General features: G+C 39.6%; 2 protein-coding genes across 2 annotated transcripts; both read left to right on the forward strand.

Annotated features, from left to right (window-relative positions):
- Window positions 1-1,025: 1,025 nt before the first annotated feature.
- LOC131709395 (GTPase IMAP family member 4-like) lies at window positions 1,026-6,106 on the forward strand. Its single transcript, XM_059011933.1, has 2 exons — window positions 1,026-1,184; window positions 5,153-6,106. Exons 1-2 carry the CDS (start codon window positions 1,181-1,183, stop codon window positions 5,836-5,838), a joined length of 690 nt encoding a protein of 229 aa, XP_058867916.1. The 5' UTR covers window positions 1,026-1,180; the 3' UTR covers window positions 5,839-6,106.
- A 7,477-nt stretch (window positions 6,107-13,583) lies between these two features.
- Window positions 13,584-19,488, forward strand: LOC131709390 (GTPase IMAP family member 4-like). The gene is given in 3 exon segments (XM_059011915.1): window positions 13,584-13,669; window positions 17,132-17,559; window positions 17,561-19,488. Coding segments are annotated over 3 exon segments (975 nt in total). The 5' UTR covers window positions 13,584-13,629; the 3' UTR covers window positions 18,068-19,488.
- Window positions 19,489-27,010: the final 7,522 nt, after the last annotated feature.

Here is a 27,010-nt window from a genome sequence, read left to right on the forward strand (position 1 = left end):
CAGCACACACAATGGCTGCGATGCTGGCTCCGGGATCAACCACAGTGCGGTCTCCCCAGCGCATCAGCATGACAACCGTCTGGATTGAGCTAAGTAGGGTACATCTCTGGGGTCTTCAAGTGGGCACCTTCCATCCTCAGTGTTTCGTCAATTAGCCCATGACACCTCAAGAGGGCTCAACGGTGATTCTGGCGTCCCAGCATCACCCCCCTTTGTCCCCCACTCAACTCAACCCAGCTTACTTACCTGTACATCAGCGTTTCTTTCTTTCTATTGTGCTTGAGATCCCCAACCAGAATCTCTCCCTCTCAACCACAGCCAGTTGCTGCTCCTCTCTGCTGCAATAAACAGAGTGACCAACACATGAGTATTTAATCCATTAAACAATCTAAGAATCATTCTATTTTCTACATATCCAACATTTTCTTCTATTTTCTAATATTTTCCTAAGGCTCATTCAGTTAATAGTTAAATAGTCATAGAATTTATGGGGCTGCCGTGTGGCGCATCTAGTAAAAGGCACTCCATGTGGAGTGCAGGATGTGCCCTATAGCCTGGAGATCACCAGTTCAAGTCCAGACTATTCCACTGTTGGTCATGGATGGGAGTTCCCATAGTGTGATTTCTCCTGGAAATGCAAAAAAACCTACAATATTCCACACAAATGGTTCAGAATGTCAGAATGTTAACTATGAAGGTTACAATTGCAGGTATGGTACTTAAACAGCTGTTGCAGCACGTGGGAACAATAACTCAATTTTTTAAAAAACCCAATAGTTGCTCTTTAATGTACACAATACAATGCAACTACGGCATCCATAATTTAATGAACGATTGCAATGACTACAATGTGGAGAAACAAAAATAACAGCTGCAAAATAAAATATTAAAAGTGCTTAGTGACATACATGCAAATTGGTCAGAGCTCAGGCACATAGGGATGCTGCCTCGCCCTCCAGGCAGTTACAGGCAGTGTTTGTGTTCAGAGCAAGTCAAATATGTATTCTGCTGTTAGTGATGGAATTGTGAACTAGTCTTACAGGATTATAAAACAAACTGACAGAAGTTTTCAAAGTGTAAAGCTCGGGTGCATTAAGGTTGTTTTTTTCTAAAGCAAAAAGCAGACCTATTCCAGTTCATAGCTGAAGAAATTGCAAAAAAGACGACAATTTTCCTGAAAATGGGTGAGTTACTTAATTTGTAATTATAACTGTTGTGTAAGAAAGAATAGATCAAAATTATTATTATTATTATTATTATTATTATTATTATTATTATTATTATTATTATTATTATTATTATTATTATTTTTACTTAATAAACAGCCACAGTACATTTGACTATTTACAGACAAATTCATTTTATTTTACTTTGTATATTATACAAAATGTTAACCCTGCTTTAGAGTGTACAATGTTAGTTTCCATTTGATTTAGAACAGTCCATCAAGGAACCTCAAATAGTGTCCTTAATTGGGAGGTGCCCTTACACTGACGTTTGTTTCTCAGTGCTTTACTGAACTTTTTTATGTTTAAATTCCTTATTTTTAAATTGTGTGGAGTAGTGGTTAGGGATCTGGACTCCTAACCAGAGGGTCGTGTGTTCAAATCCCAGGTGGGACCCTGCTAATGTACCCTTGAGCAAGGTACTTTACCTAGATTGCTCCAGTAAAACCTAACTCTATAATGCAGGCTTGCAACTGGTATGCAGCAGTTGTATTTATGACCATGTGTTTTCCCAACCACAATATCTCTATCACAATGTATCAATCTGTTTGTACCACTGAACAACACACAAAGAAAAATGACCTAGCAAGTCTGAGAAATCATGACGAGAGGGTATTCGTTATGAACTTTTCAAGTTACTAATGGTGAACCTAAGAAGTTTATGGCAAATTCTTCAAATAATTACAGAAAGTCATAGCAACTTCAGCAATTTTTGTAAGGTCTACATTAAGAACTGCGTTTTACAACATCCATTTAAGATTGCACACAGTTACTGGCACAGCAGATGGTCCCTACTGAATCACTGGTACTTGAGATGAAAAGGCTGAAAAGCACTGGTATAATGGATACCAGAATCTGTATGTAAAAAAAACAACAAAAAAAAAATGCAATAATATTCTCCTAACCCAGTGGTTCTCAACCGTTCCCCGGGACCCATTGCATCTGCTGGTTTTAAATTCCAACTGAGCTCTCAATTACTTAACAGAACCCTTAACTGAACTAATAATTTGCTTAATTAGACCTTTATAATTGTTTTCTGCTCTTAAACAGTTAGAGGTTTCAAGTTACCTATAAAATGCTATAAGTAACTTGAATTCTCAAACTTTTTAGGAGCAGAATAGAATTAAAAAGGACTAATTAGGTAGATTATTAGTTCAATTAACTGAGAGCTCGGTTGGAATGAAAACCAGCACACACGGGGGTCCCGAGGACCAGGGTTGAGAACCACTGTCCTAACCTACTTGCCTGTTAAGAGATACAGGGGGAGAAAGGGAAACAGAGATGAAATATTAAAATTGCATTATTAAGAATTTGCCTGCATTTTAATTACCAGCATGTTTTCATGCATAATAAACCTCCCTCCAGGTTTAGCTTTGGTAGAACTACTTTCACCACTATCCGGGTTTGTTACAGAACTTGCATGAAACATTAAAAAAAAGAATACCTATCAAATGGATGTACTTGTTTCAAACTAATGATGAGTATCTTCAGGTTCACAGTGATTAGATATGTGCCTTGATATTCAGGTAGCAAAACGATACTGTGGGAGGGTGTGGGGAATTCACTGAACACAGGAGTCAGAAAGTTTATTTGAATCATCACTGGGGTGCACTTTTCTTTATTCACAAGGTGGCACTCTTGTGCCGTGGCTTCAATACCGGCAACGGTAAGACTTTATTATACACAGTCCCAAGTTTACCAACAATGGTAGGGATCGACACAGTCCGTTGCACTCACAGGTGCTAAAAATATAATTCAAACAAAAGGTGAAAGCAAAAGAGAAAATAAACACTGTTTATAAAACTACAAACAAAAGGTGTTGCTTCTTGCAGCGTCCCGTAGCCACCACTATCAGGTACGGCTCGGGTTTCAGAGACACTTTGCTGGTCCCTCACTAACACTCACGGGGTTGCCCAGACTTTCCCCAGCTAAACTAATAACGTCCCACTAGGGGTCGGTAGAAACAAAGACACTGATACTGTGCAGCGGCTGTCTTCTTCTGCCGGGCTAGCTTGCACCTCTCTTTTTCCAGACACTGACATTCTGTTATGATTTGTAATCCAGGTTTCCAAACAGAGCTCCCACTGTTGTTTCTCCTAGAAAGGGTAAGACCCAATACCCACATCTCGAGCAAGAGAGAGATGATACACCCTCACCCAATCTCTCTGTGTCATTGCCATGATTGACAGGTGGATCCCACGGGGCTCCCGACCCCCCGTGCAGGATCATGCATGCGTCAGATAGCCAGCACAGACCTCACCCTGCTACAGATACGTATCACAATACAACAAAAAACACAAGAAGTTGCTTCTCTTTGATATTGTGAATTTGCAACAAAGAAAACTTATCAAGAATGTATTTTTCTTTGTTTTTATTAAAATGTAGTCATGAAAAGAAGTGTATACAATTAAAAGGTGAGAGCAGTTGCTGAAATACATCAACTGGCTTATTACAGTCTTTATGAAAAGATCTGACCCTATGTAACATTCATTTTATCATACAATTGTATGTAGTTGCATTTTACACAGCTGCAGTTTGAGATTCTAGGTGAACTCGATTTCTGTGATTAAAAGTGCTGTTTCTGTAACACAAACATGTCTCTTCTAATTATTTTTTTTTTTAAATCCATTAACAGACTTGCAAACTTTATGGTTTTTAAATAAATTAGGTATTACATGGCATGGTTAAAGTGACACACTGTCTAATGGTAAAATTAAGGACAGTGCCAAAAACTTTCCTGTGAGCTGCAAACAAAGTTACACTGTGTCACAAAATAAATAACACGATTCTACATATCCTGTCATCACAAAATATATAAAGTAGTGATTTGAACTTAAACCCTCTAGCACCACTTGTTTTCAGTCATGAATGCTGACTGACGTAATAACAAAATGTAATAACCCCGCCCATGGCCTGCTTTGGCCCCGAGCCATATTCAGATATGTTGCAAGGCTGGAGTTTCACGGTACGGGTCGGATATCTTGCTAGTGTAAAACCACCCGAGCAGGTGTAAAAGAGGTCATTTATACAGTTGAGTTTTACTGGAGCAATCTGTGTAAAGTACCTTGCTCAAGGATACAGCAACAGCAGTGTCCCACTCCCACCTGTGATTTCAACCCACAACCCTCAGGTCAGGATTCCTCATAACTACTCCACACTGCTCCCTCACCACTGCTCCACACTGCTCCCTCACCACTGCTCCACACTGCTCCCTCACCACTGCTCCACACTGCTCCCTCACCACTGCTCCACACTGCTCCCTCACCACTGCTCCACACTGCTCCCTCACCACTACTGCACACTGCTCCCTCACCACTACTGCACACTGCTCCCTCACCACTGCTCCACACTGCTCCCTCACCACTGCTCCACACTGCTCCCTCACCACTGCTCCACACTGCTCCCTCACCACTACTGCACACTGCTCCCTCACCACTACTGCACACTGCTCCCTCACCACTGCTCCACACTGCTCCCTCACCACTGCTCCACACTGCTCCCTCACCACTGCTCCACACTGCTCCCTCACCACTGCTCCACACTGCTCCCTCACCACTACTGCACACTGCTCCCTCACCACTGCTCCCTCGCCACTACTGCACACTGCCGATGTTAAGCTTTAGGGAGCTTTTAGAGGTTTATATTTGTTTTCTTCAAGCCCTTATTCATGTTTTCACAAAAGTTGTTTGTTTGTTTTTTTTAAACTCGAATGCTATGAAGAATGCACTTTCATTTTTGATACAGTGATCTACATTACTGTGTTTACTGAGTTACCATGTATTTATATCGTTTTGTACCGGTATGGTTGATGATGCATCGTTGGAACTGAACCTACCTATTCTGTACCGGTGAATCGCAACAGCACTATTTCAAACCCAGGCCTCTCATCTCTGGAGGGAAGTAATCAACTCTTTTTTGTTTTGCAGCATCCAGTAAGCAAGTCCAGGGCAGGTCCTCTGAGCTGAGGGTGGTGCTGCTTGGGAGGGCAGGGGACGGGATGAGTGCCTCTGGAAACACCATCCTGGGCAGTGAAGAGTTTCAATCTGATGCCAGCTCCTCCTCATTAACAAAGGAGTGCATGAAGAAAACAGCTGTAGTTGCTGGGAGACACGTTTCTGTGGTCGACACTCCAGGATTTTTTCACACAGATCTCTCTGAAGACGAGGTTAAACTGGAGATTGGGAGATGCGTCTCCCTGTCCTCCCCGGGACCCCACGCTTTCCTCCTGGTGATGCCGTTGGGTCCATACACAAAGCAAGAGAAGGAAATAGTGCAGGAAATCCAGAAGATGTTTAGTGAGAAAGTTATGAGGTTCACCCTCATTCTGTTCACCAGAGCGGATGATCTCGAAAAGGGCATGACTATCAAGAAGTACCTTAAGAGCAGCCAGGAGCTCCAGGAGCTGGTGACAAAGTGTGGGGGGTGTCACGCCTTCAATAACAAGGAGGAGAATCCCACCCAGGTCACTGAGCTACTGGAGAAAATAGAGAGCATGGTGGCTGAGAACGGAGGCAGCCACTACACTGATGAGATGTACCAGCAGGCACAAACAGCGATCAGACAAGAGAAGGAGGAGATATGTGGTTGTGCCCCGATGTGTCTGTGTTTGTAAATACAATTTTTCTATTTTCTAATATTTTTGTAAGGCTCATTCAGTTAATAGTTAAAACAGCTAGAATTTGAATACAGTTGTCCACTTTTGCGAGCCAGGACCTAGGTAGTGAATTATTAGCAGCTTAAAACTTTCAGTAATTTGACTATTCAATGATTTCACCTGAACGATAAACAGAAATGATACAGCTTCATCTGCGTATTGATCTTTGCTTCTGGTTTACATTGATTTTGGTGCATTGCTCAGTTTAAAGTTCAACATAATTGCATTTCAGCAACATGATTTCTTGCTCTTATTGTATTACTTGTATTGTAACACTTAATGTATTTGCTTATGATTGTAAGTCGCCCTGGATAAGGGCGTCTGCTAAGAAATAAATAATAATAATAATAATAATGATAAAATGTAACATTGTTTTGTGTCATTAGGGCTTTTCACACCTGCCGGTTTGACCTGGGGTGACCCTGGGTCGAACAGGCAAGCACATTCACACTGCCAGTTTCAACCCGGGGCGAAACTGTCAACCCGGTGAGAAATCACCCCTGACCGAACTAGGGTGAAGAATTTTCAACCTAGGGTGAAACATTCGTCTCTGGTTGAAAAATGAAATGTGACTGCAACAGGCTTCCACTCGCCTCGGGTTGAAAACGCGCATGGCAGCAGCACAAAACATTACTTCCGCTTCTGTGTTCACCCTGGCATGAAAATATGTAGTGTGAAACGATCGTGTCCAGCCCTGGGACGAATCTCACCCCGTAGACTGTACAGCAAGGCAAAGGTGAATGCAGGCAGGGCTGAACTCAGGGGCGAGCCACCCCGCCGCCCCATGGCCACTCGACCCGGGGTTGGATGCGAAAATGGATAATTAGGGGTGAAACGATTTTTGGATAGTACAATATATCGTAATTACGAACATTCACAATTGTGAACATTTTTAAAATATTCGAAAATCGTAGAATAGTCATATACTCACTTAACATGGCTGGAAGCAGAACAGATGCTTTTCTCTCCAAATAAGGGTAAAATCATCGGTGTGTACTTTGACTACAAAAAATATATATAGCAGGGAAATACCATAGGATGTACATCCAATCCGCAGAATATGACAAAGAAAGCAGGAACAACTTCAAACATGCCTTTACTTACTTACCACCCGGTGGAAATAAAAGACATCAGTGGTCAACAATCAAGGTAACTTCAATAACATTGTTTCTTTTAATTTATTTTTTATTATGAGTGCAGCGCCCTCCCTATACTGTCCCACATTCCACCCTCAATTGTCGCCACAATTCTTCCTGGAACAGATTCCCATTTTATTTATGTAGCCACCTCACAGGTACAGCGTCGGAGGACAATGCAGCTCTGGGTAGCTTACAGGCAAGCCCGCAGGCGCCTGGCCAGACTACAGGGGTTGCTGGTGTGCGGTGAGCCAAGAACACCCTGGCCGACCTAAGCCCTCCCCTCCTGGGCAACTCTCTGCCAGTTGTGCGCTGCAGTGGAATAGCCTGGACTCAAAGCAGCGACATCCAGGCTATAGGGCACATCCTGCACTCCATGCGGACCGCCTTTGCCAGATGCACCACTCGGGAGCCCACCATTTTATTTATACTTGAATTTGTCCCATGTTATACAAAAATACAGTTTTCCACTAATTTCTTTGCTATCATTCCGAAACTGCACTAGCCTGCACAAGCAAGGCTAATTTATCTACCGCCCCCCCCCCCCCCCTCCTCATTTCACCTGAATCTGGCTGCAGCAGACTTAGTTTGTGATGCAGTAAAAATGCAAACTAAACAGTATAAAAATGTGTTGAGTTCATGTAAATTTAAACATAGTATACAATTGCACTGCTTTTGAAATTCGGGAAGAGATCAGTAAAAAAGTTTTCAGTTATTATAAACAGTATATAATTCCATTAAGTTAATAATTAAAATGTACACGTTATAGGCTGTTATGCCACCAGAAAAAACAGGCTAAATGGGATAAAGTCAATAACGCTATTGAAATGTGTTTACTTAAATTATATATATATATTTTTTAAAGGAGGAAACTAACTACTGTATATGCATAAAGAACGTCATGCCCATACTGCTCTGTTCCATATTGACAGGCTGTATAGTACAAAATAATGTACAGTATTTACCTCGCAGACTATTTGAAAAATAATTGAGAATAGTTAGCAATATATTATTGGTGTGTGCCTTTGTGGCAATGCGCCCTGCCCCTGTGTGCATTTGTGTGTTATGTGTTGTATGGTGCGTGTGTTAATGTTGGTGTATAGTCATTGGTACACGGGATATAAACGGGTCTGTGTTCACGTGTATTTAAAAATGTATAATTGTATTTAGGCACGGGATTGCACATCACTGCACGTGCATTTAAAGTAAGTAATATGCGCGCACGAGGTTGCACGTAATTAATTCACGTGCTGGGATTCAAGTGAATAATTAATTAGTAATTGAATCCCAACACAACAGTATAAATAGATGCACGTTTCATTCACTCGGGGTTGTGTGTTCAGGGCGAAAGAACGGGAGAGAGTTAAGAGAAAGAGAAAGAGAAAGAGAAAGAGAAAGAGAAAGAGAAAGAGAAAGTGAGCAATTGCTACGTGGTACTGGAGGACCAGCACAGTACGTGTTTGTTTAGTGTTCGTCCCTGTTTGTTAGTGTGTGTTTGTTTTTGTTTGTCTCTTTATTTTGGCTACCAGTGCCGTGCCCTGTGTTTTGTGTTACAACCTTTTTATTTTCTGTTCTGTTTATTAAATGCTGAGTGAAACCATTCGCTCAGCTCCACCAAAACACACCTCTTTGTCGTTTTATTTCCTGCTTCTGGTCTGACGCCACCCACTCCGGCCATCTTTGTGACAGCCTTACAGAAAACATATTTTGTATTATAGAGGCGCGGTCGCACCTCTATGTTAAGGTTGCAATGTTCTTTCCATTATAAGCCCCAATTTTGAGCAGCTCAAATATGATATGACAGATATGACGTCATACATGACATCAGTAATGACATCACTGTTGACATACCTAGTCACATGACAAATGCTCCACCAAGGCATAACAGGGGCGAGTTAAGGTTGAGTGCAACCTGAATATCCAATTTCCTGACTTTTGTGGTTTTGATCTGCAACCTTAACGTTATTTGAACAGGTTTTTTGTTACTGAATTATGTATTGTTCCAAAGTACATTTAAATAAATAAATAAAATGTGTAAATAAAGCATAAGGAAGAAAAAAAGCTTGCAGTCCCATTTTGACTTAAATGAAGGTAATTTTTTTGTAACTGTTAATAATGGTAATATAAGGAACATTTAACTGAGATTATTTTTCTTCCGCCTGTGTGCTAGTATTTTTTTCCTTCTTGCTAGAGTCTTGCTCTTTTTTAAGGTCTGTAGCTTCCTTGTGTTGCAGACCATATCCCACAGAGAAAAAAAAACACAACTTCAGTTACTTTATTCTTTTCATTCAGTTAAAAAAGTAGTTGAAAAACATCTGCTACTATCGTGATAATCAGTGTATGGTGAAAGAGTGGCTCACGACTATCGTGATAATCAGTGTATGGTGAAAGAGTGGCTCACGACTATCATGGAAATTTACTATCGTTTCATCCCTAGTGTCAATGTGCCGTGTATTTCATTTCATCATTTTCATGGGGGGCTATTGGGGTAAACATGTTCAGAGTTCAGTTTTCTGTGCATGTCTTTTTTCTGATTATTATTATTATTATTAGCACGGTTTTGTTAAAAATGAACTTTGTATTCTGCTTTACAGTACAATTTAAGAGTGTTAATATCTTCACTGTTCTTTCAATTATATTAAAACGTAACAAATAAACATGTGTGATTGATGTGTGTGCTGCTTGTGTTCCCTGCACAGACAGACACCTGCCCCCCATCCCACCAGTCCTCTACCTTCTATCTCTGACCGGCTTCATGCTACTGCAATTTCTCTGACTCTCAGACACATATCCTGCTGTCTTTTCAGATATTGTCAATACTTATTTAGAGGAATTTCAAGGAATCACAATTTAAAAAGAACTATAATTATCGTGTTTCATTTTAAAAGAGTCTCATTTGAAGTGCCTTGTATAATTCCTTCACATCGTTCATGTACCAAATGTAAACCATTAATTATAATCAACCAATCAATAAATGAAAAATAATGATAAATAGAGAGACAGAGAGACAGAAATAGAAACAGGTAGTTAGATATTCTCACTATATAGGTAGATAAATATCAGGAGGAATTTCTTCTAACTTGGCTTGTGTTTTTTGATTTTATTGTGCTTAAAAAACACAAGCCAAGTTAATAGAAACAATTGGGACAACCTTGTCCCCCAATGCTTTGACAGTTGTGCCTACTTGCTTTGTGTTGGGTAAGGTTGCCGCAATGGTTTCTTGAAACTTGGCTTGTATTTTTGATATCTCTATTTTAAATGGCTGGGCACTTTTGATAACTTGGCATTTTTTCACATTTCCAATGTGTTTTTGTTTCAGATATATTTCATGGCACATTAATTAATAAGCGCAAAAAATTATTGCTCGTAAAATGTTCTTGTTTTACAGTAGGCCCTACCTGTGGTTAGCAGTTATCAGATAGTGTTGAGTTATTATCTTGCTTAATAAAAAAAGTGCTACGATTCAAGGTGTCGCAAGAGGGGGAGAGGCAGAGATTTGCATGCACGGTATGTTTTTAAATGCGAGTTGAAACCTGCAATAAAGCTTTAAGTTTGAAGTTTAAAATCAGTTGTCTGTCCACCTACTCAAAATAAACAGACCCAGTATGTATGCAATATTAAACTGTTGGGTTTAGTTGCAATATTTCCCAGCAGACCCGGCATCTGTTGGACACCAGCGTATGTAAACTCTCAAATACTGCAACTATAATTAACAAGCCAGCTAACACCATTGTAACAACGACATACAGTGGTGATCAAACAACAACCTTCCAGCAACGTTGTGTGTTAGCAGGGAAATAGCATTGTGGAAGGGTGGTGGGCAATTCACCGACACAAGGAGACAGTACTTTATTTGTAGTGCCGCTCAGACGCACTGATTTAGTTCGTCCAGTAGACGGCGCTGTTGTCCGTGGACTGGATACTGACAACAGTAACCAGAACCACGGTGTTTACCAATACAGGCAGTAATACACATGTAATGTCTGTCACCTGTTTTGTATTGGCTTGATAATTTTAATTAATCAAGTAAATTAGTTGCTTGTTAGGAGGGGAAATAAAGGTATAGGAGAAATGGGAGATGGAGGTTGCGAGGCGAAACGGGAGCGCTGAGTTAAGCGCCGCTCGAGAAGTAAAGAAAGAAAGAAAGAAAGAAAGAAAGAAAGAAATAAGTAAGTAAAGAGAGAAAGGGGTTTGAGAGGTTTTTTTTTGTGGTATACTACGCCACGGATTTTGGAAAGTTAAACCTGGACGTTTGTGGTTTTGAAGGTGTATGTAGTATCAAAAGCGAACTTGACCTGAATTGGCTGTTTCAACTTGCCGCAGATGACGTGAAGGTTCACCGACCAAACGAAGTAAGACAAAACCTTCTTCCTTCAGCGGTTGTGATATTTTCCCCTCGAATAGTACTGCATGTAAATTATATTTTAAATATTAATTATAATTATGTTAGTTTAATGGGGTGGGATATTAGAACTGAAGGATTACGTTATAAAGTATTATTGCAGTCTGCTTGTAGTATGTTATTGAATTCTAGAGGGGGGTGTGTTGATTGCTGACTGGGTTGTTAGCGCAGCCTACAAGGGTTTTGCAAGTGTGTGGATTTATTATTGAGAGTGTTTATTTTTGTTGTTGGTTTGTTATTGCACATTGAGTTTTATGATGTTCTTTTGAGTGTGTGAGTTTGATTTGATGTCTTGCAGTTTGATTATTATTAAGCACTTTAGTTTGGAGTTCTTTTATTATTTGATTATTTGTTAAACCCCTTCTAGGTGTGCTCACATTTATTGTGCGCATTCGACCCCCCCCCCCCCCCCCCCCATTCTACTAAAGCTTTGATTGCACAACGTCACTTTATACTGCTGCTACCGTTTGTAATTACTGAAAGATATGTAATTCAATATGATTTTAATTAGACTAGCAAATAAACATCATTGTTTTTTATTTCTTGTGTAAAATTGGTATTCTTTGAGCTCCCCGGTTCCTTTGTGCTTTTATTGCTAATATCCAGACCTCACTGGACAACAAAGGTGGTGGCAGCGGTTGCGCTACCCGAACCCGAACGACCTCGCCTGTAGACAGGGAGTGAGCGTTACACACATGTCAGATAGTCAGTCCAGGTCTCCCCTGTTACAAGCATGTAGCAGTTTTATATTCACACAAAAATGGTTCTTTTGTTTCTATAACGTGCACATTAGTTAACAATGTAAAATAAACAAGCAAAGCAATCATTTGTATTGCAAAAACAAAAGAGCATCTAACGCTGTTATCAAAACAAATATAATGGAAACAGTTGTCACAATCACTTTAAACTTATTGTATAACGCCACTGTAATGCAAACGTGTTTTGGTTTTTACTTATTCTTTAGTAAACAAGGACAAACAGAGAAATAAACAAGCAACACATGAATCTGTAATGCAAAACTGATTTCCATCAAATACTGTTAATGCAAAAAAAAAATAACCACTAAAGCAGCATTGTTTAGATCGGATGTCAGAATACTCAAAAAGCTTCAAACATCTGAAATCACGCACATTTAAATACACTGGTTCAGCAGCCCTGCTAGGGGCCTCGGAATTGAGTTTTGCATGGGGCTTCCATGGAGCTCCCTCTGAACACCTGAGTGAGGTGTTCAGAGTCGCAGTGTTTATGGAGTCCCTGGTACCATCACAGTACTTCACTGTATCATTTTATGAAACTCGTGACATTTCTGAGCTGCACATGACTTCAGAATTCCCCACACAGGGCCTATTTATTTATTTATTCTCTGTGTTCTGTATGTCATGCACAAGATTTCTTTAACCGAGTGCAGTACCAGAGATCATGTTTTAAAATGAAAATACATGACTGATAAAAAAAACAAAAACAAGCTACAATCACATTGAACTCCACCGGTAACACTTTGAAGAAACTGCCTCATTGCCCTGGTCTTGGTTAAAACAGCATCATTTACAGGTGCTTCTTTAACAGCTTTCAGAGAGCACATATCTTTCCTGTCTATCTTTCCATCTCTATTGTTGAGATTATCTGGGTTCTTTATGTGAAGAATGGATGACTGTAGGCAGTCAGGATTTAGAGATGAAGAAGGGTTCATTTTTTTTGCTTTTATATATCAGTGTAGGCAAATAAGCAAATAAGACCATTCTGAAAAAGCTTAGAATGCATTCAAAATGATATCCATGTACACCCATATATGCCAAAAAATATGAAATATATCACATTTCAAACTGTTATATGAAACACTTTATTTTATGATAACTTTTTTTTCTGTTCCCAATAAAGAAATGATTTCTGAATCCTTCAGGACTGAGTTGTGTTTCCTGTGTCGGCTGCTACAGAAAATTTCAAACAAACAACTTCCCACGACACAGAGCTGTTGATATTAGTCCAGTTTCACATATATGCAATGAAGTTTTCGTTGTAGTGATATCAAAACCTTTTTTTAAAGGGTTAAGGATCCTGAAACCACTAAAACTTGATAATAAATTACCGAGTGCCAGCAGTGCCTAAATACAATTCCCGTGTAGGCGGGACACTTGCTTCAGATTCCTACATACTCGGTACAAACACCCGATCAGTGTTTATGACATCACCAGCACAGGTACAGCAGGGACAATGGCTTCAACAGGTAAAGGAACATCAACTGGACTCGCTGGTAAGAAAATCTTATATATATATATATATATATATATATATATATATATATATATATATATATATATATAATATTCTCCTATGCATGTCTTACAAATAAAAATAAAAAAAAAACACTTGTAAATAAATATTCTGAACTGCATGCATAAGTTCTGCCTAAAAAAAAAAGCCTTATCAAACAAGGATTAGAGGCACGGGAACGAATTTCAAACTGGGGGTGCTGAAAAGAGGGGGTGGGGGGTATTTTTTAATGATTTTTAAATGTATAGAAAATAGTCATTTTTGTGCATTTCATAATCATATGCACAGACCAAACAAGTGAGTTTTATAAGGAATAACACAGTGGCACAAATAGTAAAATATGTAATTTTTCTGTAGCCTAACATTAAAAACCAACAAGACAACGCATTAATAACTACGCTGCAAAACAGATATACATAAATACAATGCAACGAACTGCTTAGATGTATTATTGAAATACTAATTTACAAATACAATATATTCATCTTCGGCACTATAACGCTTTAATTCTGTTCGACACGTTATGTCACTTCACAAACTGAACAATTGTATACCATTGCGCTGTATTGTAGCCTATTCAAAAACGAGAAGCACCTAAATGTTTGCAACAGCTATAGAAACAATATGACAATAGACAAGATGTGTGAGTCTTTTTAGACTCATTGTGCCGCGTAACCAATTTTTAAGGCATCTCAAACTTTGGTCTATTAACAACAATTAATAAAGTTTTCTTCATATTTTTGGTTCAAAACAACGACAAACACCATTAAAAAAGGCAACGAATACTGTAGGTTACAATTTTAAAAATAAAATAAACAAAACATTTAAAATGAAAGGGTCTTCCTTAATGACTGAATGTCCCTTATTGAGTTCTTAACGAAAACATCAAATATCACTTACAGAAAGCCATTAGCTACTAAAAAAAAAAGAAAAAAACTAACACGAATTCCAAATAGTGCACCTGGAAATGATTGTGCGCTTTTGTATGGCAGTGAGGCGCGTTGCCTCGGCTGTAATAGTTACAAAGCTAATAAAAAAGTACATGACAGAGAAGCACTAAAAATACAGAGCTTTGAAGATTTCTTCTTTGGTTTAATTCCATTAAAAGTGGCATACAGAACGTTTGGTCTTACTATATATAGTAAAAGGAAACGCACAGGTAGTTTAATGGTTTGTTTATTGTGAAATGTATTGACATAGGTTCAAAGTGAATCCTTTATTCTCTACTGTTTTAAATGTGTTTCTGGAAGTTACTGAGATTTACTTTTAATGCCCTCCGACGTTAAGCACAGTTATCATATCGAAACCAGCTGTTAGCACAGTAAACGCTGTCTTACATGACAGCGCATAGTGCTGATACTATCAGTGATAGGTCGAATAAGCTATGAATGCCCGCCTTTGCATTTCAATGCCTAACATTAATTGGTTGAAACACTAAATTCCGGCACCCAGACGGCAATACTAATTGGTTGATAGTTGAATCATGTCTGCGGAAATGGTCATTCATAAAGTAAAGTTCACGAAATTCCCTGGTGATGTTAATAACAATAATGAAAAGTTAATGACAACGGCGGGTCGCACCTGCACAGCCCTTCTCCCTCGGCAAGCACCCCTGCTTCCCGCGCCCTTGGCTAGGATCTCCCGCCGATAGGGTTGAACCCACTTTTAAAATCAATATAATGCCCACTTTTACCTACAAAAAAACCAAAACAACAAAAAAAAAAAACAATAATACGTTTTGTGACAAACAAAGTTTTATTAGTTAATAATTTTGTCAATACAGGTTGATTAAAAGGATTTGTGAAACGTTTTCGTTTTTTTTTTCAGAAATGTAAAGTTTAGGGTCTATTATAAAATCATGTCAAAAAAATGTTTCAAACAGCCCGAAAAATGGGGCAAACCTGCACGTCAAATCTGCATATTTTTCGGACACACTTGGCTATCATCGGCGTGTGACGTATATGAAGTCCTACACATGAGCTACCTGCCGCAATTACCATTGACTTAAGTGGGAGGCGTGGAGCCAAAGTGAAGATTTGGGGTTAATACGCTGTGATGTTTGCTTTCGTAGCAGTTGTTATCTCTGAAATCACTGTCATGACTCACTCACCTGTAATAGTTTTCACTTTTCAAAGCTGACTTTTGTTAATCATTCCAGTTACAACAAAAGTATGTGTTGTGGATTTTTATTTAGGATGAAACGTACTGTGCTCCTGCCGTCAAAAAAAATTAAAAAATAAAATACCTTTGAATGATTTCCCTACAGTATATAGTTAAAAACGGCCATCTACTACTGCTACACAACATTAAAACGTGTTTTAATTGTACAGTGCATTTCACACATGTCGTTTACAAATCTGATGTGTTACTTATTTAAACAAAATAAAAACAACATACTATGATATAGTATATTAATGTAATAATAAGTTATTTCTCTCTATCAGAATCCACCTGGCATTATCTGTGCCTGCCGAATCCTAACTGAATCCAAAATTCAACCCTGCTGTCACATCCCACTGGTCTATAGTAAGGAAAGAGTAGAGGTGAAAGGTCACTGTGTGATTAAACAAAGAAATGTCCCTTGAATCAGGCATCCTAATCGAGATCACAGATTCTACTGATTAGGATTGTTTCTGTTTAATCAGGCAGCCACACTGACTGTCTGCACCACACAGCAATATGAATAGCTTCCTCTTTTCAAAGACACACCTGAAAGAAATAGAGGTGGTCGTATTAATAGTTATACCTGTGAAGTCTGGATTTTGCCCTGTCGCTGTTGTTCTTTACTGCAGGGTCTGTCCCAACCCAGTCCCTCTGAGTGTTTGTATTGTTTTGTACTGGTATGGTTGATGATGTACCGTTTGAACCGGACCTACCTATTCTGTGCCGGTGAATCGTTACGCCACTATTTCAAACCCAGGCCTCTCATCTCTGTGGAGAAGTGATTCTTATTTATTATTTGAGACCGGTGAGAAAGCCGGTCTTATAGTGTTTAGTTGGCATGGGTGGGGTAAATCCCCATCCCTATGAACCTTGTGGGAATGTGGCTGGAGCCTTGAAAAGGTAATTGTTTGATTAATGGGTAATTAAGGCTCCAGCCACAGAATACAAAAGGACCCGCTCCGGGCTCATAAAGGAGAAGAGTTTAGGAAAATGACGGTAGAGCGAGAGAGAATGCTACCACGATTGAGATTCAAATGTACTCATTTTTTGTAACCTACAGTTAGTGTTTGTGTTTGTTTTGTTTTGGCCAATGTGCCCTTTTCTTTTGTGTTTTTGTCAAAGTGTTTTATTTAAAGATTTAATAAATATATTGCTGCTGCAGTTTAAGCCCCGTACCTCTCTTTGTTTTTGTGCTGCTTCCTGGACGCTGACGTCACCACCTAGGCCACCCAAAGCCATCCTTGCCACAGGAAGTAATCAGCTCTTTTTTGTTTTTCAGCGTCTAGTAAGCAGGGGCAGGACCAGGGCAGGTCCTCTGAGCTGAGGCTGGTGCTGCTTGGGAAGACAGGAGATGGGAAGAGTGCCTCTGGAAACACCATCCTGGGCAGTAAGAGGTTTGAATCTAAAACCAGTGCCACCTCAACAACAAGGGAGTGTAAGAAGGAAACAGCTGTCATTGCTGGGAGAAATGTTTCTGTGATCGACACTCCAGGAATCTTCAACACAGATCTCTCTGAAGACGAGGTTAAACTGGAGATTGCACGATGCATCTCCCTGTGTTCCCCGGGACCCCACGCATTCCTCCTGGTGATGCCGTTGGGTCGATACACGGGGCACAAGCGTGAAATAGTGCAGGAAATCCAGAAGATGTTCAGTGAGGAAGTTATGAGGTTCACCATCATTCTGTTCACTAGAGCAAATTAACTAAAAAAAGGACGAGACTATCGAGGAGTACCTTGAGAGAGGCAGCCAGGAGCTCCAGGAGCTGGTTAAAAAGTGTGGGGGGTATCACGCCTTCAATAACAAGGAGGAGAATCCCACCCAGGTCACTGAGCTACTGCAGAAAATAAAGAGCATGGTGGCTGAGAACGGAGGCAGCCACTACACTGATGAGATATACCAGCTGGCAGAAGCAGTGATCACAGAAGAGCGGGTTAATAAGGGAATAAGCAGAGAAAAGATCGAAAAGTCCAACAGTTTCATTATGGCATTTACCATACTGACAGGAGCAGTAGTGGGAGCTGGTTTAGGGATTTTATTGGGAGAGGGGCTAGCATGTATTGCAGGTGGGGCAGCAGTGGTGCCAGGAGCAGTGGCAGGAGGGATAAGAGGTCTAGTAGTTGGAGCGTCAATTGGATCAGAAGCATCAGGGCCAGGCGATGCAGTAAAGAGAGTGTTCAAAGAACTAACAGACATAATAGGCAAACAACAATAGAAGCAATAAGTGCACCCGAATGCAAGTTTACCATGGTGAATTTCTCATAGTGTTTTCACACTTTTCCCATGGCTTTACTTTGCTTTTCCCATGGTTTTAACATGCTTTCACTGCTTTACTATACTGTACCATGGGAATACCATGATATACCATCATAAATATTTACTATGGTTAACCATTGTAAGAGGTTTGATTTCTTCTTAAAAATAATGAATCTTCAGGTAAAGTTAATCAGAAATAGTTTATTCAGGAATAAAAATGCAACCAAGAACGAAACAAATCAAAGGTGATGCATCAGTGATCTCACATACAAGCTGTTCTGAGCTGGCATCAGGGTAGATGTTATTTACTTCTGAGCCAAGCTGAGCTTTCATGGCATCAGAGATGTTAGTTTCTGAGAAAAGAAATTACTTCGTACAGCACAGATATAGAGCTAGCTTATGTCATTTTCTTGACCAAATTTGGTCTCATTTCCCTAGCATGATACATGGTGTGAGACAAAGCATATTAAAAGTTAACATTAAAAGCGTTTCTTCTTCACTTTACCAATGTCAGCAGAAACCCAGATAACAAGAAGTTACATTTAAGAACAATGATATGAGTTTTGCTCAATTCTCACAGGCAGCATAGCGCTATACCTTTCATAAGGGCAGCTTTGCGTATTGAGAATATATTAGAGCACAACACTGAGAACCAGTGCAGTGAATTCTCATTGAATTCCACATTCCAGTTTGAACCGATTCTCCTCCAGATGGAGGTCAGTGTGTCTGGCAGACATGAAGTGAACGAGATTATGATTAGTAATGACTGGGTTTATGAAACTAGGCTTTCATTTGTTTTTATGGATGTGTTTTTTTAACAGTGTTTCTATTTTCAAAGATTTTCCAAACAATCTTTCAGTTAATAGTTAAAATAGCTAGAATTTATAGGATACAATTGTACAATTTTAAGAGCCAAGTAGCAAATTATTTTTAAGTTTTAATTTCTCATCTTAAAACATTCAGTTGTTTGACTATTCAATGATTTCACCTGAACTATAAACAGCAATGATACAACTTCATCTGTCTTTGCTTCTGGTTCACATTTTCATTTCAGCTTTTCAGCAGCATGATAAAATGTAACATTGTTTCGTGTCAATGTGCTTGTATATTTCATTTAATCAGATCAAATGGAATCTAATGTATTTTCATGGGGGGCTATTGGGGTAAACATCTTAAGAGTTCAAAGTTTTCTGTCTTTTTTGTGATTATTATTATTATTATTAGCACGGTTTTGTTAAAAATGAACTTTGTATTCTGCTTTACAGTACAATTTAAGAGTGTTAATATCTTCACTGTTCTTTCAATTATATTAAAACTTAATAAATAAACATTTGTGATTGATGTGTGTGCTGCTTGTGTTCCCTGCACAGACAGACACCTGCCCCCCATCCCACCAGTCCTCTACCTTCTATCTCTGACCGGCTTCATGTTACTGCAATTTCTCTGACTCTCAGACACATATCCTGCTGTCTTTTCAGATATTATCAATACTCATTGAGAGGAATTTCAAGGAACCACAATTTAAAAAGAACTATAATTATCATGTTTCATTTTAAAAGAGTCTCATTTGAAGTGCCTTGTATAATTCCTTCACATAGTTAATGTACCAAATGTAAGCCATTACGTATAATCAACCAATCAATAAATAAAAAATAATGATAAATAGTGTTGGAGAACATGAATTAACCATTAAATAAGTATTGCGTAGCAGATTGCTAAGCATGCGGACTGGCACAGCTACACTTGTGTTAGTTTCTGAAAGGCGACTAACATTGGGGATAGCATACTGCTAGTTCCAAATTGCACATACTGCTGACAGTTCATAAGTGCTAGACTCACAGACTCTGGGCCTACAGCTTACTTGCCCGGCATTTATTGCAAGCAGGCAGTAATTGATTGCAAGTTGCATATTCTTGAGAAAAACAGGAAGATCGCCAAATCCACACGTTTGGGCATCAAGCCAACAGCAACTTCTCTTACAAACGATGGCTGAGGAAACTGAAACACCCAAGAGAACAATAGCGAGCTAACAACCTAAGAATAACATGTTGGAAAACATTCATTTTATACTGACAAGCAATTTTCAAGGCTACCTCAGCACATGACACTAGTCATATCTTTTGCACACAACGCAAAAACATTACACACACAGTACTAAGAAAGAGGTGTAAGCACAGAACGTTGCCCCTGTCCTATTGGTTAAGTGCCCGGAACAGGGGAGTGGAAACGCCCTGTACAACAGGGTATTTAATGTCCTGTAAAGTGTAAAAACTTTGAAGTTGTTTTGTTCTGTATCCGGGACCCGATTCCCTGCATGTTAAAATAAACCTAACATTTAGTGAACAAAAGGACTTTGTGCAATTTTCTTAAATGTACTCACTTTTTTTTTTTAAATACATCAAATAGAGATCTCTATTGATATAGATAGACAGAAATAGAAACAGGTAGTTAGATATTCTCACTATATAGGTAGATAAATATCAGGAGTTATTTCTTATAACTTGGCTTGTGTTTTGCGGTTTTATTGTGCTTAAAGGTGATAGGCAAAGGAATTTGAAATTGTCCTGTCATTTTCACAGTTGTTACTTTACATAATGATATTTGCGGGTGTGGTTTCCTTTCTTTAAAAAAGGATATTTTTTACTTCGGCGATTCGGATTCGAGGCTAAAAACACGGATTAAAGTCAGTATATATATACACTGACCAGAGAACCTTTTTCCACATGTTTGCTGTGTCTCCCACATGCCTTTTGGCAAAATCCAAACAGGATTTGATATGGGTTTTTTTCAGCAATGGCTTTCTTCTCGCCACTCTTCCATAAAGCCCAGCTTTGTGGAGCGTCCGGGTTATAGTTGTCCCATGGACGGTTTCTCCCATCTCAGCTGTGGATCTCTCCAGCTCCTTCAGACTTACCATTGGCCTCTTGGTTGCTTCTCTGACTAATGCCCTCCTTACCTGGTCACTGAGTTTTGATGGACGGCCTTCTCTAGGCAGAGTCGCGGTGGTGCCATATTCTTTCCATTTTTTAATAATGGATTTAACGGTGCTCCGGGGGATGTTCAAAGTTTGGGATATTTTTTTATAACCCAACCCTGATTGGTGCTTCTCCAGAACTTTATCCCGGACTTGTTTTGATAGCTCCTTGGTCTTCATGATGCTGTTTGTTTAGATATGCTCTCTAACTAACTCTGGGGCCTTCCAGAAACAGGTGTATTTAATCTGAGATCATGTGACACTTTAATTACACACAGGTGGACTCCATTCAACTAATTATGTGACTTGGCAATTGGTTGCACCAGAGCTTATTTAGGGGTGTCAAAGCAAAGGGGGTGAATACTTATGCAATCAAGACTTTTTAGTTGTTTATTTGTAAATAATTTTGAAAAATATGAAGATTTTTTTCCCCACTTCGACATTATGGACTATTTTGTGTAGATCAGTGACAAAAAATCCTAATTAAATCCATTTTAATTCCAGGTTGTAACACTACAAAATGTGGAAAAAACCAAGGGGGGTGAATACTTATGCAAGGCACTGTGTATATATATATATATTGTAAGGTAGCGGGAATGTGAGACAGCAGGGAGGGGGTTAAAACCTCCCTGAAGAAAAAAAATGGCACCTTTTGTATTGTTTAATTGTATTGCTTTTCTGTTAATTAGTTTTTGTTAATTATTCTATTGTTTAATTTAATTGTGTTATTATGTATTATCCCCTGCACCCAGGGGTGATTAAAAATTAGAACCGGGTGCAGGGTATTTAAGACGTGCAGCCAGGCTGCAGAAGAGATGCTCTGTCTCCGAGCAGTCAGAAAAAGAGTAAGAGCTGTGAAAACCTGTGAGTTGGTTATTGTGTCAGTGCCAGGTAAACGGCTTAGCCGTCCTGCAAGTTAGTCAGGGAAATACCTGTGTAGTAAGTGCTCCAAATCGGAGTTAGGTGCTTGTTTTGTGTTTTGTTTATTTTTGTGTTTATTAAAAATTAGTGCGTCAGCGCTTGAAAACTCCATTTCTGTGTGCTGGGTCGTATTCTTAAAGGGGCAACGAACCCAAGTGGGTGTGATCGTTTACTATATATATATATATATATACAGCTCTGGAAAGAATTAAGAGACCACTGCAAAATTATCAGTTTCTCTGGTTTTACTATTTATAGGTATGTGTTTGGGTAAAATGAACATTTTTGTTTTTTTCTATAAACTACTGACAACATTTCTCCCAAATTCCAAATAAAAATATTGTCATTTAGAGCATTTATTTGCAGAAAATGACAACTGGTCAAAATAACAAAAAAGATGCAGTGTTGTCAGACCTTGAATAATGCAAAGAAAATAAGTTCATATTCATTTTTAAACAACACAATACTAATGTTTTAACTTAGGAAGAGTTCAGAAATCAATATTTGGTGGAATAACCCTGATTTTCAAGCACAGCTTTCATGCGCCTTGGCATGCTCTCCACCAGTCTTTCACATTGATGTTGGGTGACTTTATGCCACTCCTGGCGCAAAAATTCAAGCAGCTCGGCTTTGTTTGATGGCTTGTGACCATCCATCTTCCTCTTGATCACATTCCAGAGGTTTTCAATGGGGTTCAGGTCTGGAGATTGGGCTGGCCATGACAGGGTCTTGATCTGGTGGTCCTCCATCCACACCTTGATTGACCTGGCTGTGTGGCATGGAGCATTGTCCTGCTGGAAAAACCAATCCTCAGAGTTGGGGAACATTGTCAGAGCAGAAGGAAGCAAGTTTTCTTCCAGGACAACCTTGTACTTGGCTTGATTCATGCCAAAGCTGCCCGATTCCAGCCTTGCTGAAGCACCCCCAGATCATCACCGATCCTCCACCACATTTCACAGTGGGTGCGAGACACTGTGGCTTGTAGGCCTCTCCAGGTCTCCGTCTAACCATTAGACGACCAGGTGTTGGGCAAAGTTGAAAATTGGACTCATCTGGGGGTGCTTCAGCAAGGCTGGAATCGGGCAGATTTGTCTTTGTGAAGGACGCATGAATCAAGCCAAGTACAAGGTTGTCCTGGAAGAAAACTTGCTTCCTTCTCTTCCGTCGTCTAATGGTTAGACGGAGATTAATGATAATGGATGGATGGATGGATGTCTTGTGTACTGTAGGCTAGTCACATGAAGATCGCTACAATGTATTGGCATATAATTATTACTAATGTAATTTAGTGGCAATATGAAACATATGTATTCAAAATATTTTTTTGCACATTTCTAATCTATAGAATGATATAGTCAACATAATTTTTTATAGATTTCTAAAAAGTCAACTATAAATCTGTCTATGTATTTTTTATTTACTCTCCAGACTACACAGTTTATCAGTAAGACTGAACCAATTCACAGAGATGACTTATAATGAGAGCATCCTCATTGATCAGTGCAATGCTTGTTTAAACAATTCAGTGTTAATCATTGAATTCATGAACAGGAGAGAGGGGGTGGGTAGACAGTATGTTTCCTAGCAGTTAGGAAGCTGTCATTATAAAATGAGAACATGAGAGCGAGCCCCTTCCTGTCTGCAGAGCAGCAGAGGCCACTGAGCTGCTGCACAGCATTCAGTGCAGTGAAGGAGGGCTTCAGGGGCTGCGGTTGAGTGAGAGGAAGTGCTGGAGGATGAGCACACAGCAGGGTGCACAGGAAGTGATGGCAACACATTAAACTGACACTTTAGATTATTATTTAGAGGAGATGTTAATGTTAAGGTCTTCAGTCCCTGTGAACGAGGCAGGACATCCCTGGACAATAGATGCTGCAACTCAGAGGATTCAGAAAGCTTGAAATCGCACAGCTTTAGATGTTGAATTCAATACTTCAGTGGGGTTCTTTAACAGCACTGCAGAAAAGTGTCTCACATGCACAACTTCATCTCATGAGTTAAAAGCTCAAGTTAAAGTTACCTCAACACTAATTAAAAGCACAGCCGAAGTTCAGCTCTATGTTTGACTATGTCACAGTGCATACTGTGCATTATTATAAACACAACAAAGAGAAAAAAGAGAGAGAAAGAGAGAGAGAGAGAGAGAGAGAGAGAGAGGAGAGAGAGAGAGAGAGAGAGAGAGGAGAGAGAGAGAGAGAGAGAGGAGAGAGAGCGAGAGAGAGTGTGAGAGAGAGAGAGTGAGAGAGAGAGAGAGAGAGAGAGAGAGAGAGAAGGGAAACATATATTTTTTAAAGAAATTATACTTTAAGTTTTTTTGTTTGTTGTTGTTTTCTTTTACTAGTAATTTTCTGTGACCTTAATGTTTTAAACTAATGATCAGTGATGATTGGCTTTGGCATTTCTGCATGCCTCAATTTCAATAAATCTGCGGACTATTTTTTCTTCTCCTAGACAAGCAGGACAAATAGTGTGGCCAAGCAGTAAAGAAACACTACTTCAACACTTCAGTGTGAAATCAGTGCAAAGTTTATCAGTGGCTTCTGAAAAGTGACGTGTGTAAAAGGTGTTCTCTTTTAATAGCATCATCTACACTTCACACTTTTTAATAAAATGGAATAGATACAAAAATATATTTATCCAGTTTTATTTTACTGGCAGTGGCCAATTATTTAATACACTAATTTAAAAAGTGTCTACATTGCAACATAATGCAAAAAGTTTCTAAGTCTTAATAAATTCATGGGGGAAAAATCAATAAAAACAATAAAACAGAGTTCTGTGTATAATGTTTCTCATCTGGTTATCTAAAACAAAACCCCTGAGTCGTGGGTCTGGCTTGTTCTCTGCTGCGCATCCAGTGGGTTCAAAGCCCAGCTCAGGACACTGGAAATACGCATGTGCCAGCGCACGGTCAAAGGTCATCAAGTGACAAAATGTCCTTGCAGTGAACATGCAGGCTAAAGAAACTGAAGATAGAGAAGGGGAGAGAATAAAGAATGATACAGGAATGATTACAAACAACAAAAACAATAAACCCTTTGTGTTTATTTTGACTTTTTCCCTTTGGTTGTTTATTATTCTTTCTCCAGTTCATTCGAGCTGCAAAGTCCGCGTCACCCAGCATTTCACTGGGAGCCGCACTTGAATTGCCCAGGAGCTGCATGCGACTCACTAGCCACGGTTTGGACACCTCTGGATTATACAGTACACTACCCCTTCAATACAGAGCAGAACTGCAGAATCACACTATACAGTACACTACCCCTTCAATACACAGCAGAACTGCAGAATCACACTATACTGTACACTACCCCTTCAATACACAGCAGAACTGCAGAATCACACTATACTGTACACTACCCCTTCAATACACAGCAGAACTGCAGAATCACACTATACTGTACACTACCCCTTCAATACACAGCAGAACTGCAGAATCACACTATACTGTACACTACCCCTTCAATACACAGCAGAACTGCAGAATCACACTATACTGTACACTACCCCTTCAATACACAGCAGAACTGCAGAATCACACTATGATGTACACTACCCCTTCAATACACAGCAGAACTGCAGAATCACACTATACTGTACACTACCCCTTCAATACACAGCAGAACTGCAGAATCACACTATACTGTACACTACCCCTTCAATACACAGCAGAACTGCAGAATCACACTATACTGAACACTACCCCTTCAATACACAGCAGAACTGCAGAATCACACTATACTGTACACTACCCCTTCAATACACAGCAGAACTGCAGAATCACACTATACTGTACACTACCCCTTCAATACACAGCAGAACTGCAGAATCACACTATGATGTACACTACCCCTTCAATACACAGCAGAACTGCAGAATCACACTATACTTTACACTACCCCTTCAATACACAGCAGAACTGCAGAATCACACTATACTGAACACTACCCCTTCAATACACAGCAGAACTGCAGAATCACGCTATACTGTACACTACCCCTTCAATACACAGCAGAACTGCAGAATCACACTACTGTACACTACCCCTTCAATACACAGCAGAACTGCAGAATCACACTATACTGTACACTACCCCTTCAATACACAGCAGAACTGCAGAATCACACTATACTGTACACTACCCCTTCAATACACAGCAGAACTGCAGAATCACACTATACTGTACACTACCCCTTAAATACACAGCAGAACTGCAGAATCACACTATACTGTACACTACCCCTTAAATACACAGCAGAACTGCAGAATCACACTACTGTACACTACCCCTTCAATACACAGCAGAACTGCAGAATCACACTACTGTACACTACCCCTTCAATACACAGCAGAACTGCAGAATCACACTATACTGTACACTACCCCTTCAATACACAGCAGAACTGCAGAATCACACTATACTGTACACTACCCCTTCAATACACAGCAGAACTGCAGAATCACACTATACTGAACACTACCCCTTCAATACACAGCAGAACTGCAGAATCACACTATACTGTACACTACCCCTTCAATACACAGCAGAACTGCAGAATCACACTATACTGTACACTACCCCTTCAATACACAGCAGAACTGCAGAATCACACTATGATGTACACTACCCCTTCAATACACAGCAGAACTGCAGAATCACACTATACTGTACACTACCCCTTCAATACACAGCAGAACTGCAGAATCACACTATACTGTACACTACCCCTTAAATACACAGCAGAACTGCAGAATCACACTATACTGAACACTACCCCTTCAATACACAGCAGAACTGCAGAATCACACTATACTGTACACTACCCCTTCAATACACAGCAGAACTGCAGAATCACACTATACTGTACACTACCCCTTCAATACACAGCAGAACTGCAGAATCACACTATGATGTACACTACCCCTTCAATACACAGCAGAACTGCAGAATCACACTATACTTTACACTACCCCTTCAATACACAGCAGAACTGCAGAATCACACTA

This window comes from Acipenser ruthenus, chromosome 43 (assembly GCF_902713425.1).
Source record: "Acipenser ruthenus chromosome 43, fAciRut3.2 maternal haplotype, whole genome shotgun sequence".
Taxonomy (NCBI): domain Eukaryota; kingdom Metazoa; phylum Chordata; class Actinopteri; order Acipenseriformes; family Acipenseridae; genus Acipenser; species Acipenser ruthenus.